Source organism: Juglans regia, chromosome 12, assembly GCF_001411555.2.
Source record: "Juglans regia cultivar Chandler chromosome 12, Walnut 2.0, whole genome shotgun sequence".
In the NCBI taxonomy this organism is placed as follows: domain Eukaryota; kingdom Viridiplantae; phylum Streptophyta; class Magnoliopsida; order Fagales; family Juglandaceae; genus Juglans; species Juglans regia.
The window spans coordinates 22304295-22323274 of record NC_049912.1 but is presented as its reverse complement, the minus strand read 5'-3'; the positions used below and the strand labels follow the sequence as shown (position 1 = coordinate 22323274).

General features: G+C 37.7%; 2 protein-coding genes across 2 annotated transcripts; one reads left to right on the top strand and one right to left on the bottom strand.

Moving 5' to 3' along the window:
• Positions 1-1841: 1841 nt before the first annotated feature.
• LOC109005849 (primary amine oxidase 1) lies at positions 1842-5039 on the top strand. The gene is made up of 4 exons (XM_018984914.2): positions 1842-3199; positions 3314-3427; positions 3975-4528; positions 4623-5039. Exons 1-4 carry the CDS (start codon positions 2057-2059, stop codon positions 4774-4776), a joined length of 1965 nt encoding a protein of 654 aa, XP_018840459.1. The 5' UTR covers positions 1842-2056; the 3' UTR covers positions 4777-5039.
• A 186-nt stretch (positions 5040-5225) lies between these two features.
• LOC109005850 (primary amine oxidase-like) lies at positions 5226-10755 on the bottom strand. Its single transcript, XM_018984915.2, has 5 exons — positions 9868-10755; positions 6845-7229; positions 6626-6739; positions 5750-6291; positions 5226-5635 (listed from the first exon to the last, which is right to left on the bottom strand). The coding sequence occupies exons 1-5, from the start codon at positions 10650-10652 to the stop codon at positions 5422-5424; spliced, it is 2040 nt and encodes a 679-aa protein (XP_018840460.1). The 5' UTR covers positions 10653-10755; the 3' UTR covers positions 5226-5421.
• Positions 10756-18980: the final 8225 nt, after the last annotated feature.

Sequence of the window (18980 nt, the reverse complement as noted above, 5' to 3'; positions counted from 1 at the left end):
ATCAATGGTGATAGATTAAAAAAATTACATAATTAATTTATGCAACTACTATATAAATAATATCTTATATATTTAAAAAATATTAAAAAAATTTATATATAAGTGATTCGGTCAGTTTTGATCCGGTCTAGTAAAAAAACTATACTCCAAGACCAGATTAAAAACCAAGTTTTGGAGACACCATAGACCGAGACCGAGTAAAGGGACCGAAAAATTGTCACCCCTAGCTTCAGCTGGGACGGGGATTGATGTTTGAATATTCGTTTAACGTATGCAATCCGTGTTTTGAATAGCAAGAAAAGGGATACAGAAAAGAAAAAGAATCGTGTAATGAAAAAGGTACACGTACGTGCCGCTTTCATCACGTACCTTACTCGGAAGACTTTGGCCAGTACCCGTGATGCATGCACTCAACAACGACTTTGAGTTTGAGCAGCGGCCACCATGTTTGAAATAAGTGGCGTACGGGAGAGAGAATCCCTATTATTTGCAGCAACCGTATGTTGAATTAATGCGTACGGGATGCACTCGACTTGAAGGAAACTGCATCTACACTTTGCCCAACCCCCCCAAAGGCCGAATAATACACCTGCAACCCGGCCGGTCCTCAAAACCCATATATAATAATATTGACAAATTAGTTGCCTGTTTTTTCTCATATAATCACTCGATCCATTGCACACGTATTCCCTTTTTTATAATAGATTTAAAGTAAACAAGAAACATGATCAGTTCCATATGCTGTTGTGCATGGGGATATATACCTTTCGTGGTTATAGGTGAGAGAATTATTGAATATATATTTAGGACATGTTTGGGGGGTGAGATGAGAATTTTATGTTTTGTTTTAGTGTTTAAAATATTATGTTTTAGTATTATTATTGTATTGAGATTTGAAAAAGTTGAATTAGGATTTGAAAAAGTTGAATTGTTTATTATATTTTGTATGAGGATTTGAAAAATGTGTAATGATGAGATGAGAATTTTGTGTCTCATCCCACCCCCCAAACCTATACTTAATCCACGATTCAATCTCAAGCACAAAATAATTTGCTTTTGCAGATAACATTCATGATCGGTCGGTTGGGATTAATATTTAGTTCGGAATATGCAGTTAAAAGAAAGATGATATAGACATGCAGATAACTATATATTATACATACAACCTTGTTCCTTATATATGTATTAATATGATGCGATTTCATATGATACGTTATTATATTTAATTTATAACAAAAGTAATTTTACATGAACTAATCTGATATACCATGCACATGACATTAAATCATGTCAATTTATGAGTTTAATTTCATAAAGTTTTTTCGTAACTAAAACATTTCCTTCCAATATATTAATAAATTCTTGATTTTTTTATTTGTATTGAAAATTCCGTTCCCATTGTTCCTCTATATATTTTAAGTGCAACAATGCCCCTCGTTCAGCGTTAAAGCAAAAGGCTGGAGACGAAGTCACTGAGTTCTTGCTCTCAACGTAAGAAAAGGACAATATTGCAAGTGGCCGTGTATCTCGTGCTTCCGGAACAAGTCTAAGAAATTAATTAATTGCATGTTGCAACTTTAAAGCTACGGCTGTGCGCCTCCTGCCCGGCCTTTTACATAAATTAATGTGCAATAATATTGTCAAATTAATGTAAGACTGTGTTTATAAGGTAGGAAGTGGGGTATAAGAATAGTTCAAGAGTACGTGTCTTATTACTACAGCTAGGGTTCCCAACAGTGTGTGGTTGATTTTCAAGAGGTTTTATATATATATATAGTGTCAAACGACGTTTGAACAGATCAAACTATATATATAGCCATGATGTTCTAAAATTATAGCCAGCGCCTTTATAAGGATAAGCTTATATTGTTGCCTTGTTTTCGGTCCTTTGATGATATCTCGGTCATGCTTTTTATGTGATTTATCTTCTCTCTCTTTTTTTTCATAATTTTTTATTTCTATGTTAAATTAAAGTATTGGGCTTACGCATTTTACACTTACAATTTGCTTATTAATTTGTGCTGTCGGAGATCGAGTTTATAAAACAGTATCGGCCATGAGTATTCCATTTATAGTTCTGGTTTGTCTCCTACAATGTTGTTGCTGCTTCGTTTCCGGTCTTTATCACCCCCTAGACCCTCTGAACCCTACTGAAATTGACCAAATAAGGCTCATAATTCAGAAGTCTAGCCTAGCCTCTCTCCCTAACCTGACCTTTCACTTTGTTGATCTTGAAGAGCCAGAAAAAGAAGATGTCCTCAGGTGGCTTTCTTCACGCAATGATAGCAAAAAGCCTAATCGTCAAGCCAAGGTGGTGGTTCGAGCCGGGGGTGAGACACGGGAGCTCATTTTGGACCTGACCCTTGGCTCAATTACCTCCGACCAACTCCACACCGGCAATGGCTACCCTCCTCTCACCTTTACTGAGCTTTTCAAAGCTAGCAAACTGCCTCTACAGTCTCCCGAATTCAAGGACTCGATTCTGAGAAGGGGCTTGAATTTGTCTCAAGTTTCTTGCATACCTTTTACAGTTGGTTGGTATGGGGAAGTTGCTACAAGAAGAGCTCTCAAAGTTGCATGCTTTTATCGTGAAGGGTCAGTCAATGTTTTTGCAAGGCCGATCGAGGGGATAACGATGCTTGTTGATGTTGATTCCATGAAGATTACAACGTTCAATGACAGATTCAGAGCACCTGTGCCTAAAGCTGAGGGTACTGATTTTCAGTCATCGAAAGGGAATCCCAATTCAAACACTCGAGACAACATCACAAATGACCGTACTGGAGGGTTCACCATTGATGACCACGAGGTTAAATGGGGTAAATGGGTTTTCCATGTGGGATTCAATGCTCGAGCAGGAGTTATCATATCAACAGCTTCGATATTCGATGCAAGAAAAAGGGAGTTTCGGCGTGTGCTATACAGAGGACATACATCTGAAACATTTGTACCATATTCTGATCCAACTCGTGAATGGTATTTCAGGACTTTCATGGACATCGGTGAATTCGGGTTCGGACGATCAGCCGATACCCTGCAGCCATCGATTGATTGCCCGGAGAATGCTGCATATATGGATGGGTATATGGTTGGGGCGGATGGACAGGCACAGATGGTAACAAGAGCTATTTGCATTTTTGAGAGATATGGTGGTGATGTAGCTTGGAGACATACTGAAATTAATGTTCCAGGCAAAGTGGTAAGGTTGTTAAGCTATGGTTATCGTTCTGACTTTTATTTTTTCGCCCCTTCTCTGTAGTTGTTGTTTGTGGCAATTAATGTTAGCATAAGGTGGAAAATGGTCTTCTTGCAGATAAGAAGTGGAGAGCCGGAGATTAGTTTGGTGGTTAGAATGATAGCCACCGTGGGTAATTATGATTATATACTCGATTGGGAATTCAAACAAAGTGGAAGCATCAAAGTTGGGGTAACATTCATACTTTCTCTTCAAAGATTTCTTTCCTCAATTTCTCCATCATGGATGTACATAATCATGATTACTTCTTCTGAAGAGCAAAGAATAATTCAGATTGACACATTTTTTAACTCAGATAATTCAATGCAGAGATATAAACAAAACATTAAATGCTTATGTGGAGTCCATTTTATCCATAAATCCTATATGAGTAATATTGAGGTGGAGTAATTTGGACACTGAAATGAGATAAGATGATTTTATATAAAAATTAAAAGTTGAATAAAATATTGTTAGAATATTATGTTTTAATATTAGTATTATTTTGGGTTTTGAAAAATTAGAATTATTTATGATATTTTGTGTAGAAATTTAAAAAATTTATAATAATAAGATGTGATTAGAGATGAGATGAAACACTTTCTATCATCCAAAGTAAGATTGTCTATCTCTTTTATAATTGAATGATCCAATTCAGTCGGACAATTGAAAAATAATATTTTTATTATAAAAATGAAATTGTTTTCTTCTATTAAAATTACTTGGCATTTTATTCTAGGTGGATCTCACAGGTATTCCGGAGATGAAGGCCACGCCGTACATTAACGTAGAAGAGATGACAGAAAATATGTATGGAACCTTGGTGGCAGAAAACACGGTGGCCGTAAACCACGACCATTTTATGACATATTATCTCGACCTTGACGTTGACGGTAACGACAACTCCTTCGTCAAAGCCAAGTTACGAACAGCAAGATCATCAGCGTCGCACCCCGCGGACGCCACCTCACCGAGAAAAAGTTACTGGACTGTGGTTGGAGAAATTGCCAAAACGGAAGCCGAGGCTAGGGTCAACCTGGGCTTGGAGCCAGCTGAGCTGGGGGTGGTGAATCCCAATAAGAAAACAAGGCTCGGGAACGAGGTGGGCTACTGGTTGATTGCCGGACGGCCGGCCAATTCTCTTTTATCCGATGATGATTACCCACAGATCAGAGCGGCTTATACGAAGTATCAAGTGTGGGTGACCGCCTATAACAGGACAGAGAGGTGGGCTGGAGGCTTCTACGCGGATGGCAGCCGAGGAGATGATGGGTTAGCAGTATGGAGCCAGAGGTAAACATTGAGTTCTACTTAATTAATTTAATTTAATGGGGATTTTAAATTCTAAGAAGACAATCAATTGAATGCATGCGTGCATAATGTGCAGGAATAGAGGAATTGAAAACAGAGATATTGTCTTGTGGTACACGGTAGGGTTCCATCACGTTCCAAGCCAAGAAGATTTCCCAGTGATGCCAGCAGTTCATAATGAATTTGAGCTACGACCAGCTAATTATTTCGAAAGCAACCCATTACTTTAACACAACTACTACTTGTTCATGCATGCATGCATTCGATGTAATAATGCATGTTAACGTGCGTACATGACCAGCCCGGCCATTGTAACTTTTCACTTCATATTACATTACGTACGTACGATTTTAAATTCAGATTCTGTAACTTAGAATGAATTATTTATTTGTAGATAGCCATTTTTTTCATGTAAAATAATCCTAACGAATGTTGTACTTTGGTTTGGAAAATGATATATATTTACAAGTATTTTAATCATTATTCCTTTATAGTGCGGACAAGTATTTATTATTTGGTTACTAATTATCGGATAATTATTTAATGGCATGTCAAGAATGATGACGAAAGAGTGATTGTTAAAAGACTTAGGAATATATATCGTTTTGCTTCGTCATTTTGTCATGAATAATATATATATATATATATATCTTAGATGACTATAGTAATTAAGATTCAATTGGGATCCAATTAACATCACTGTACAAGAACCAATTATTCCTGGCAACGCCCGGCGCCCCTGCTGATCATTTTGCTAATTATTACGATAAAACCGACAAGGATTATATATAAATCCGGTAGAAGACGAAATTTTACAACACGTTCCCGGGGGATCATGGAGGTTCTTATAATAATTCTAACACAATGAAGTACAGTCACGGGTGAGTGGAAGTAGTAGTGCAGTTAGACCAGTCCACATGCTTGGGAGGTTTTGTTTTGAGGACGGGATTGCTCTCAAAGAAATTGGTCGGCCGGAGCTCAAACCCACCACTCAAGGTTGGCATCACCGGGAAATCTTCCTGGCAAGGGACATGATGAAATCCAATTGTGTACCACAATACTATATCCTTGTTTTCAATGTCCCTATTCCTGCACAGACACAAACACACGTACAAACAAATCAAACTCAATCATCAACAATCAAATTAATATCATCATTTCATATATATGTTCTTTTTCCTAGTTCAGTTTATCATGTGGTACCTGAGGCTCCAAGTTTCCAAGGTATCATCTCCATGGCTTTGATCAACATATAATCCTCCAGCCCATTTCTCTGACTTGTTATACGGTGTGACCCACACATTATTATTGGTGAAGGCTCCCCGAATTTGTGGGTAATCATCATATGACAAAAGGGGCTGTGCTGCTGACCCTGGAATCAAACGATAACCGACGTTGTTCCCAAAATTGGTTTTCTTGTTCGTATTCACCACTGCTAACTCAGACTGCATCAAGCCCAGCTGAACTCGTGCATCAGATTCAGTTTTAGCCGTCTCACTCACAGTTGTCCAGTAACTCTTCCTTGGTGAGCTGTGGCCATCTGTTACCTGGATCTTCTCCAACTTGTTCTTGACAAAGGAGTTGGGTTCGCCATCCACGTCGAGGTCAAGATAGTACGTCAAAAAGTGGTCGTGGTACACACCAATTGTGTTATCTGCTAACAGGGTGCCATAGACATCCTCCTTTATCTGATCTGTGTGAGTATATGTCACACCCTTCACTTCTAGCACTCCCGTTAGCCCTACCTATATATCATTCAGATAAGAGAAAGCTTTACATTACCAATTAATTAATTTTGTACACCCACGCTGCATATTATCTAATACATATCACTCTTTGTAATATGATCATCAAACTATTCAAATTGCCATTTTCTTCTCTATTTTGAAATATGCAATTGATTCCCATTTTGGTTGTAGATAGAGGTAAAATAGGGAATATGCCAAGATTATTTTAAAAGTTGGTAATAATGTTACACATACAGACATACTAATACTAGAGTCACTACGTACATGTTTCCTGATCATATAACTTAGCATCAAACTTCATAAATGACAAAAAAGATGGATGATTCCATACCCCAAATTTAATGGAACCACTGGGCTTGAGTTCCCAATCAAGAATGTAGTCATAGTTGCCAACTGTTGCGACCATCCTCACTACAAGGCTCACCTCAGGCCTGACCTCCCTTATCTGCTTAATTCACCATAAAATTGTCATCGATCTGTACTTGCCATGTCCAAATCAACCAATAGTAAGTAACTCGCGCGAGTGAAATATAATAATAATATGACTTACAACTTCATTTGGAATGTCCATCTCAGTGTGACGCCACATAATATTCCCCGCATAGCGCTCGAATATACAAAAAGCATTGGATATTTTCACGGGCAAACCATCTGCTCCGGCAAAATATGCGTCCAAGAACACTGCATTAGAAGGGCAATCGGCGAAGGGCTCGAGTGACACCGCAGATTGACCGAACCCGAATTCACCGCAATCAAAGAATGTTTTGTAGTACCACTCCTCGGTTGGGTCCATGTAAGGCACGAACAACTCCGATATGAATCCTCTGTATAGGACTCGGCGATATGTCTGCTTCTCCAGGTCATATATCGATGCTGCAGATATTATTGGACCGGCTCGAACGTCATATCCTACGTGAAAGACCCAATTGGCCCAACTGACCAGCAAACCACCAAAAATAAATGTTAGTTTGGCAGTATTTTCAAGTTCCCTATACTAGACTCGGCCTTTAAGCCCAAGCCTTGACCCCACAATAAGAAATAGGCCTGGGCCTGTCATGCATCGTAAATGTCTTTTGTGGGTTACAAAACTACTAAAATGAGAGTCTTTGGAGGGTCATTTAGTCCTTGGGCCCTGATCTTTAATTTAGTCCATGCCCATCACAAAAACTTAGATCCGGCCTCTCCTAGCCAGCCTATATATATCAGGCGTTAGATATAAGCCTAAGGTCTCGTTTGTATTTGTAATCTATTTTAATTTATTTTAATTTATTTCATCTTATTATTATAATTTTTTCAAATTTTCACATAAAATATAATAAACAAATCAACTTTTTCAAATTTTAAAATAACTTTTCTAAATTTCTACACAAAATATAATAAATAATTTAACTTTTATTTTATTATTTATAAACCATCTCAACTCATCTCTGAATCTAAATCACCTGGCTGAAGGGAGATGGTTCTGACAATGTTTTTTTTTTTTAATAAAAAATGATTTTTGCAAGTTCAATTGTTCAAACTTTCCTGTTTTCATAGAGAAAAAAACAAATTACGTTTTTATAATGGGTTTCACTTTTCTTTTCTTTTCTTTTTTGTAAATACTTTGAGCTGTAGTTATAGCTAGCATTACTTGTTTTCTTTTCCTAACCTAGTAACCGGGTATGTGTCTAGTCTTTTTATGGGAGGCTATGACCAGCCTACCTCTGCTTGTTTTTATTTTGAGTGGTGCTAGTGTGCCACTTCTTTTGTTTTTTTTTTTCTTTTCATATTTTTTAAACATCATTAAATATTTTTAAAAAATAAAAAAATACATCAATATATTAAAAATTATTTATTTAACTATTAAGTAAAACAAAAATTAAAAAAAATTAAATATATAAACGGTCAAAATAAAAAGATAAATTAGTTAGGCAGCACATTAGCATGAATAATACTATATATAATTGTGGAGTCTGTAAATATTATATAATTATCTTAAAAAAGAATATAATTTACTATTAAAAAACATTTATATGAATTCGTATTTATTCATTTATCTATTATCATTTTCTTTTTACATACAAACAACTTCGTGCACGCCTGCTGATGTAGCTTATTTTATTTTATTAAAAAAAAAAAAGGCCACGAAGAGGATTTTGATATTTTGCCAAGCACGTCGTCTTCATTCCTATATCGTATATTGAAGGGAAAATGATAGGGTTATTATCCTCTTATTATTCATTCACTATTTTTTTTTATATTTAATTTTTTTTTATAATTTTTTATTTTATTTAATAATTAAGGAAGTGATAATTAATAAATTTATATATTTTTTAAATTTTTTTAATAATTAAAGACGTTAAAAAAATATTTAAAATAAAATAATAAAAAAATAAAAATATTATAAATAATAGATGAGTTGTAGATAGATAGTACCGTTATCACTACCCTAATTGAAGGTGGTGAAAGTATAGAAAATGACCCGATCGACGACTGATGGGATCGAGGAGAACATGTGATGGAAACGATGAGAACAGTCAAATCGGGAAAAAAGGAAAAGAATAATCTTAAACAGTCAATGTGAACAGTCAATGGTTGATTATTCCCAGGTTCTACCTAATTTAGGTTCTACCTGATCATCAATTATAACATTCTATTAGAAAACTAGTCAATTCACTTGTCCAATTTCCATGCATGAACCTAAATTAGGTAGAACCTGGGAATAATCAACCATGTCTCCTACACTTCCACGCGCAGCAAAAGAAAAACGAGAGAGAGAGAGAGAGAGAGAGAGAGAGAGAGAGAGAGATAGAGAGAGAGAGAGAGATGGCTTAAACCAATCGCCCATAGCAAAGTCAAAGCTTAAATTAATTAGCCAGCCTTGATAATGTGATTAATTTAGTTAGGAGTGAAAAAAAATATCGATAAATTAGATAAGGTAGGTTTGGTTCGGTACTAAATTTGGTTCATATTGGTATCGATTTTATTTTTTTTTAAATTAATTAAAATTAGTTTAGTTATGATTTTTCTTTTTCAAACACTAGATTGGACCAAACTAGTTCACATATATATTTTAATTTCTTATATTATATATAATTTTTATATATAAAATAATTTTGTATTATATGATAAATTATTAATTAATTTAATATTAAATTTTAAAATCTTATATTATAAATAACTATATATTATTACTATAGTCTATTATATTAATAGTTATATTTATTAATCTATATTACTATATATTATAATATATAATATATAATATATAATATATAATATTATAATATATTATATATAGTCTATAATATAATTATAATATATTATCATTATATTATTATATTCTATATTATATATATTATATATTAAAAAAATCGGATCAGATCAAATCAAATTGAAATGGATAAAACTGAAAATATAAAGCGTAATCAATGTGATATCGATTTTTTAAATCCTAAAACTGGTACGTATATACCAATTTAATTTTAAAATATGTCAAAAAAAGAGGGACCAACCGGACCGGATAGGATTATATATCATACAAACAAAAATGGCGTTGGATGAGTAAAGAAATAAGAGAGAAGAAACACCGACCTGACAGTGTGACCATCTATCTTAAACCCTGGTCCATCCGGTTGCAGGAAGGCTGCACCATTCAAGTGAGGACCGAACGGTGGCTTCATCTTGGATGCCCGGTACTCTGTTCCTTCAGCTTTTGGCACCGGAACCCTAAACCTATCATAGTATTCAACAATCTTCATCTCGTCTAGATCAACCACTAACGTTATTCCCTCCACTGGTCTCACGTACAGATTAACCGTTCCATGATCTGTATAGAAACACAGTAGCTTCAACACCCTCGCACTGATCTTCACCTCTCCGAACCATCCGACCGTAAAAGTGGAGCAAACCACATCGGATAAGTTCAGCCCCCTCTTCTTAACCGATTCGATGAATGGCTCGTATGTTTGGGGCAGTGTGATTGCAGTAGATTGTTCGTCAATGGTAAGCAAAGGGTAGCCATGTCCGTCGTAAACAGCATCGGAGACTATCGAACGTGTCGACAAATCCACTACGATCTCGTGGGATTTTTTTGCGAGGCGTGTGATGACGAAGGCGCGCCGAGGTGGGGGTTTGGAGGCTGGGTTCGATAGCCATGCAAGGACTCTGGGTTTGTCTGGCTCGTCCAAACCTACGTATTGGAAGGTTAGGTTATGGATCGAGCTAGGGTACGATTTCTGCACTATGGTGCGGACCAGGGTGAACTCAGATCGAGTTAGAGGGTCTAGGGGGTGGTGCTGGTGGCTTGAGACTAGACTGGAGAAGGTGTGGAGGGATAGGAGCACCATGAATAGCATTATTTTCAACGTTGAAGACATTGTCTAGTTCGGAGAAATTAATGAGGCCTAGCTTGCTTTTAACAACAAATATATAAGCATTGTGGCATATATGCTCGAATATTATTAATGCTGGGTTAGACCTTTCAACGGTCATGTCTTTATAATTCGTTTTAACAACTCAAATTGGAAACTATATACATTTTATAAGGAAAAATTATTTTTATCGGTCACTGTTCATTATTTTACACCTCACATTTTATGAAAAATATTCCTATATTCTATAAAAAAATTATAAGTATAGTATAAGAATAAATAGTAATTGATAGATAGAATTCATCTTTTATAAATTATGGTTATAAGGTTTGATTAATAACTTCTCTAATCTTGCGTCAATAAATATACCAAATACCACAATTAATTAATACCCTTGAGAGGAATTAAATCAAGCAGAATACTGAGTCACTGATAGCTATTTCTTTAGAGCTCACTCCAAAATCTAAATGATCATGTTCATGGCCGATTCTTTCACTACTTTATACTTACGCATGCAGATACCCATGCATTATCTCAGACTTAATTTGTATATTTCCCATTTTTTAAAAATATTTTCACTATCCTCCAATATTGACATATATATTTTTAAAAATGTTAAATATATTTAAGAAAAATTTATAAAAAAATTACTTCTCTACATTTTAGTTATTGATACGTTGAAAATTAAAAATTTTAAATTTTAAAATAAAAATATTAAAATGAATATTATAAATATAAATATAAATACGACATGTATCCCTCCTCTTTTCTAATTAACCCAAAATGAATATTAATTACCTCCACATGATTAGTCATACTTCGATAGGCTGCAGTCTGGAGCCATTCATGAATCTGCTTGAGCAAAACGTTGACCAGTAGAATTGGAATGGCAGTCAGATCAACAGAACCAGGCCGATTAATCATGCAACCGATCCAGCTAGACAGCCAACTAATTAAATTGATCTCCTATTGTCATTTAGTTGGGTTCAACATCAATGGGTCGCTAGTTACAAGTCCCGTTAGGCTCCTTATGAATTTTAAAAAAAAAAAAAATGGAAGAGAGAGAGAGTTAAAAAATTAATTTTTTTAACACTTTTTTAATATGGAGTATATTTTTTTATAAAAACTTACTCAAATTTTTTTTATTTGAGACTTGTATAAATTATTTCTGATCTTTATTATATTTGTAATTTTAGCTTTGAATTATTTCCACAATATTGATCAGTACATGAATATCAAGAATAAATTAGTATGCTATATATATAATTATATATAGTGGTCTTATTTTATAATAATGGCAATATTTCTATTGCTTGTGTGCCACATATATCTAATTCCTTTATTTGTTCTGTGTAAGTGAAGCTGATTGAAGCTTTCATCTTTTTCAAAATATTGTTAGAAATATTTTCAAAATAAATATATTATATTTATTATTATTAATAGTTTGGGATTTATTTTTGAAAATTATGAATTATTTTAAAAATAGAAGAATTATAGAAAGTTTATAAGTTATGACTTATATATAGTTATAATAAAATGGGTCTGCAGTACAGTCAAAGTAGATCTTTGGCTAAGTGGTATAGAATACTTGAATTTTACAAGTGGGAAGAGATCGAATCACCCCATGTCAAGAAAGGGGTTTTAATGATTTAATGTCCAATTCCTCTTTGAGCATTTAACGGCCCCCAATAAAGCAAGTCATGCCTCCTTGGAATTTCAACACGTGAACATTGGGAAGAATCCTATCACACGATACAAGGTCCATCGTCGCCAAAGTCGGGCAATGCCATCACACCAACCAAGTTTCGTTGGCCCCACCAAGCTCTATCTCTTCCAACAAGTTTCGTCACCCACCAGGCGAGTCTCTACGCCACCACGAAGAAAGCTGGCAAAGAAATCACTCACACCAACAACCATATCTACAAGCTTTCTCCCTCACTGGCTTAAGGTTCTTCCGTGTGTTCAGGCCTTAGGGTAGCCCAGACATGGCGAACTTCTTCTTCACAAAGGACATCTTGCACGGTAAGGCCATTGACATTTACTAAACACATGACGAGAAGGAGGTGGCACGTGACTCCTATGCATGCCCTTGCGCCGCAAGTCCATGCGCGCATCTCCGAGTAGCAGCCAACGAGGTTAGTGGCATGCCTCAGCAGGTATGCCATCCAGTGCACGGCTTCAGCTTGTGCCTTGCAGGCAAGGCCAATGTCATGCCCACTAAGCATGTCATCCAGCCCATGGCACCAGCCTATGCCTTGCAGCATCAACGCCCAAGCCACCTGCCTGGGCCATGCAACATCAACGCAGGGCACCCTGTCATGTCCAGCAACGGGCTATGCACGGCACCATGTCGTGCCCACCAACAGGCCCATGCATGGCACCCTGCCACGACCACCATCAAACCAAACCAGACTAGACTAACCATGAGCCAGACAAGCCAGTCGTGGGCCATGAACCACTCTTTGCCCACCCATGGGCCAATGCATGCAACGGGCCACCATGGCTCTTAACAAGACTGTCTTATTGCTTTCTTTTATTTTTATTTTAATATTTTTCAAAGGTCCTTTTGGTGGTGGGTTTCCACTTTATAATCTCTATAAATATGACACTTAGTCATTTCTTTTACATATTTTGACAATTCCCTTTGTGGACGACTTATTGTTCTTGAGATAAAGCTCTTTGGGGTGCAATTCGTGAATCCTCTAAGAGAGAATCACACAATTCGTGAATAGGTGTGATTCATTCTATCAATATATGAGGTTTTCTTTCATCTTTGTACAAATTCTGAATCAAAGTTTATTGGTTTATCTTTGTGTTCATTCAAGTTCTTGAGTATTCATACTTCCCATTGTGTTCATATATTTTATTGCATCCATTCAATCTTTTCATGCACTATATTTCGGCCACTATTGTGTTTACCCTAGTCCACTTACCATATTTAGTCTTTCCTCCATCCTCCCTAAACCCTAGCCGAAATCTCTAAGTCCCATAAGGAAATTCCTATCATTTAGGATTCTTTGAATTCATCCAAAATCAAATCCCTTGATTTAAGGAATTGTTATTCATCATTTCCTACTTTCCTACTTTACCTCAGGTCAACCCAAAACCTTCCATAATAGCCAAAACCGAATCATTTTCCTTCTTTAAAAGATTCCTACCATTTAGGAATCTTTCCATATTAATCTCCAATCCGTTTAACCTCATTCCATCATCCAATCTTGCCAACCCTAATCCAAACCCTAAACTCATGCAAACCCTAATTCCACTACCTCTTTTGCGTGTTCCCCTAGCCACCAAACTCTAACGACACTACACGCCTCCAACCCTAGCCCATACCATTTCGGCGCCATTTTCAAGAACAAGCACTAGTCGAACCACATTGCATTGCATTCATCAAACACTTAGAATACCCCATTGCATCATCATCATCACTCCATCACTCAAACACTAAACCTTCATCAGCTTAGGGACCATCCATTGCCACAAAAGTTGAAGGCCAAGCAAGTTGGCAAGACTCACTCGGTCATCACCATCACCAAGGCGAGCTCATGGACCTTAGTGTTTAGAGACTAGACTGAGATCCTTAACATTAATTGGTACTTTCATTGAGAGTGTTATCTTGTTTGGTGTTTTGAGAAGTTCTCGCTTATCCTCAAGGCAAACAACTCATTAACTTGTACTTTGTGAATTGGTTAGGGGAATTCCTCTGGAATCTCATTTATTTTTATTGATTGTGAAACAAAGTTCGGGGGTTGAGGTAGAGGACAGAGTAGTGTTACTCGAAGAGATCGACCACCCTTGAAGGTGGGGGACCCAAGGTTAGACTTGTGAAGCCGTGAACAAACTTCCACAAGCCGAATTGTTGTCCAAGTTACCGAGTACAAGCTTAGTTGCAAGTTCAATTTGCAAGACTCAGTTGCAAGTGATAGACCGAATTACAGTTGCAAGCTTTGAAGAGCCATGAACCGTGATGTGCTAGAGGCTGAGGAACAAGGTGGTTCCAACCGAGAACACCTTGAGGCCATGGAAGGGCATACCACAAGGCTTTCCAATATCCTTGGCGAGGTCAACACTACATTGGCCAAGCTAAGGATGGCCTTGAATGCCACATACCGAGAGACTGAAGAGAATGGGAGAGTCATGGATACCATGAGACGGGATACCAATACAAGCCTTGAAAGGCTTGAGAGAAGATTGGCGGATAACAATGGTCAAAATGCACCACCTAGTCCAAATGGGCAAAGGCATGAGGCCTTTGTTGATGGAGCCGAGACAAGTGTGACAGGCTCCATGCATGAACCACCAAGGGCCGAATATAGAAGAGGAGGTCGTGTTGAGAATAACCATGTGGCATGGAGAGGTGGATCCGTGACGAAAGCAACCATTCTAGAAGCCTGAGTGTTTTGAGAGAACATCAAGATGTGAGGTTTGAAATTCCAAGATATGAAGGCCATCATGAGGCCGAGTATGAGTTTGGCCATGAGATACCGAATGGTCATGATGACCATGTCGGTAGGAGACACCACAACCATGATTGAGAAAGAGGCCATAGGGGTTGAAGACATAATGAGGACCATTATGATGATCGAAGAGGAAACCGGACTTATGACTGGGGACCAAGGAGGCCAAAGGTGGATTTCCCCAAGTTCAATGGGGGAGATCCATACGAGTGGTTGGATAAAGTGGATCAATCTGAAACCCTAAATTATTTTATGGTATTTTGAAAAAAATGAAAAAATAAACCACAGACAGATTCACACACTACTACACAGTACACATCGTTCATCAATCATTCAAACCACATGCACAATCAAGTCTCCACAGCACACAATTCACAAAATCTCATTCTCCATCTCTGATTAAACCACATCCTTCCTTCAATCTTCATTCAAAAAAATATAAATCACAAAAAATTAAAGTAGATTTAGGGTTTCTTACCTTCGGCGATGGAGATGAAGACGGAGTCATGGAAGGCTACGGTGATGGTGGTGGAGACGGCGATGGCGATGGCGACGGAGATGTAGATTGCAAAAGTGAGCGGAGAGAGAGAGAGAGAGAGAGAGAGAGAGAGAGAGAGAGAGAGATTCTGGGTATGGTAAGCTTGCAGGGGGATCTAAACAAATAACGAAATGACTCCATTTTTCCATTAACAAAATGGCGTCATTTTGTTATTTGTTATTACGTAAAAAAAAACCCAGGCATGAAACGATGTCGTTTCATGCCTGGGTTATTTATATATATATATATATATGTATATACTTATATATATAATATTTAAGCGGGGCAGGGCGGGGGTCACTCTTATCCTGCCCCCGCCCCGCCTTGGGGGCCAGATGCGGGCTGGACCATCTGCCCCCTCATCTGACGGACAGGGTACTTCTCCTCCCCACACGGGGGCAGAGTAGAAGCGGGACGGGGTAGCGAGGCCCCCTCCCCCGCTGCCTACCCCTAGGTTAAAGTAGCCAATGAGAACAAACTAAGATGTGAAGTGTTTGTTAAAATAGTGAGAATGAATGTCCAAGGCTTGAGGATTGTGGCGAATCTTCATGTGTTGTCGCTTGTTGGGTTAGATGTGGTCTTGGGCAATGCATGGCTCAAAGGACCTAGAAGAGTAATACACGATTACCACAATATGACTATGGAGTTCAAGTTCAGGTCCAAGAAGAGGGTGTGGACCACTTTGGCTTCAAAAGAAGTGAAATCATGTGAAGCCATCATGTTTGAAAAATTATGCAAAGGTGGGGCTCATAGCTTCTCCATTATGGTTGTCGATGATGACTATGTGTGCAAGAATGAGAAGATTGAAAATGGAGGCAACAAAGATGAATTTGAGGGGCTGCCCGTGGAAGTAAGAAAGGTCTTAGAGGACCATAGAGGGGTCCTAGAGGTGCCTACTTCATTGCCACCTTCTAGACTCTTTGATCACCTAATTGTACTTGTAGATGAGAAGAAACTGGTGAATATTCCACCTACAGTTATGCCCATTTTCAAAAATGAGAAATAGAGAGGTAAGTTGATGATATGCTGAAAAATGGTTTGATAAGGCCTAGCACTAGTCCATTTTCTTCCCCGGTGTTGCTTGTAAGGAAGAAATATGGATCATGGAGATTTTGCACGGACTATAAGGCCTTAAATGAGGCCACGGTGACGGATTGGTTTCCTATCCCCACGGTGGATGAAATGCTTGATGAGTTGCATGGTGCAAGAATCTTCTCCAAACTTGACATGAGGGTCGGGTATCACCAAATAAGAATGAGAGATAAAGATGTGCACAAGACGGCATTTAAAACTCATTGTAGGCATTTTGGGTACCTTGTGATGCCATTTGGGTTATGTAATGCCCCATCTACTTTCCAAGCCGCTATGAACTCTATCTTCAAGCTACTCTTGAGGAAATTTGTGTTAGTATTTTTGGATGACATCTTGGTTTATTCCAAGACAATTGAAGAGCACAAGGATCACTTGCGGGTTGTAATGAAAATATTGGAAGAACATAATTTATTTATTAAGGCTTCCAAATGTGCCTTTATGAAGAAGGAGTTGGAGTATCTTGGTCATTTTATCTCGAGTGAGGGGGTGAAAGTGGACCAAAGGAAGATTGAGACTATGGTTGACTAGCCCTTGCCTAAAGATATTTTGGCCTTAAGAGATTTTTTGGGATTAACCGATTATTATAGGCGGTTTGTGAAGAATTATGGGCTTATTGCTAAGCCACTTACCTCTTTGTTGAAGAAGGATAATTTTGAGTGAACCCAAGAGGCAAGAGATGTCTTTGAAGAGTTGAAGAGGGCTATGACCAATACTCCCGTGTTAGGTTTGCCTAACTTTGAAAAGCTGTTTGAAATATATACCGATTCAAGTGGTGAGGGAATAAGGGCTGTGTTTTGGTTCAAGAAAAAAGATCATTGGCCTTTATTTCTAAAGCACTTGGGCTAATGAAGAAGGCTTGGAGTACTTATACTAGAGAGATGCTAACAGTTGTTCATGCCGTGAAGATGTGGCGGCCTTATTTATTGGGTCGCAAGTTCACTATTGTGACGGATCAACAAGCCCTGAGGCACCTCTTTCAACAAAAGATTGTGACACCCGAACAACAAAAGTTCCTTTTGAAGTTGCTTGGTTTTGAGTATGACATTGTGTACCAATCGGGAAAAAAGAACAAGATAGTCAATGCTTTGAGTAGAAGATAGGGAAGTTCACTTTTGTTGGTTGTGCAAGAAGAAGATGAGTCTTCCATGTTGGCCTTGAGTGGGGCCAAATGGAGGATTTGGGACAAGATCCGAGAGGCCACCAAGCTTGATGCTAGAGCCATTGAACTTATGGAACTTTTAGAAGCCCAAGGTGATGGAGTGTTTGGCTTCAATGTAAAAGATGGCTTGATCTATTACAAAGACTATGTGTATGTGCCGAATGTACCCAACTTGAGGAGGGAGATCCATGATCATTTTCATAATAGCAAGAGGGAGGACATTTGGGTTGGTTGAAAACCTATATAAGGATTAAGCACTTCTTTTATTGGGAATGGCTTAAGAAGGCCGTGAAGACTTTAGTGGCCGAATGTGATGTTTGTCAAAAGACCAAGTATGATACAAGACCTTCATCCGGGCTCTTGCAACCATTGCCAATTCCAAACTTAATTTGTGAGGAGTTGACAATGGAATTTGTGGAGGGCTTACCTATTAGTGGTGGTTATGAGATTATTTTGGTGGTGATGGATCGTCTTAGTAAGTATGCTCATTTCATTCCCCTCAAGCATTCTTACACGACCAAGAGTATGGCCAAGGCCTTTGTGGACAATGTGGTGAAGCTCCATGGCTTTCCAAAGAGCACAATGACCGATCGGGATAGGGTGTTCAGGAGCACCTTTTGGAATGAATTATTTGAATTGCAAGAAAGTAAATTGAAGGTAAGCTCATATTACCATCCTCAAACCGATGGGCAAACTAAAGTATTGAATAGAACACTTGAACAATACTTAAGGTGTTTTTGCCATGAGGAACAAAGAAGATGGGTGATTTTCTGACATGGGCCGAATATTGGTATAACACTTCCTTCCATGTTTCCATCCAAACAAGTCCCTTTGAAGTTGTGTTTGGGAAACCACCACCCATTTGGGTAAATTATGAGAGAGGCACGGCCAAAAATAATGAAGTGGAGAGTGAATTGCTTACTTGAGACGAGATCTTGGCAAAAGTGAAGAGAGAGCTCAAGATATGATGAAAAAGTATTATGATCAAGGAAAGCGAGTAGTGGTCTTCAATGTGGGGGACTATGTCTATTTGAAACTCCAACCGTATAGGCAAATGACCTTAAGGAAAAAGTTTAATTTAGAAC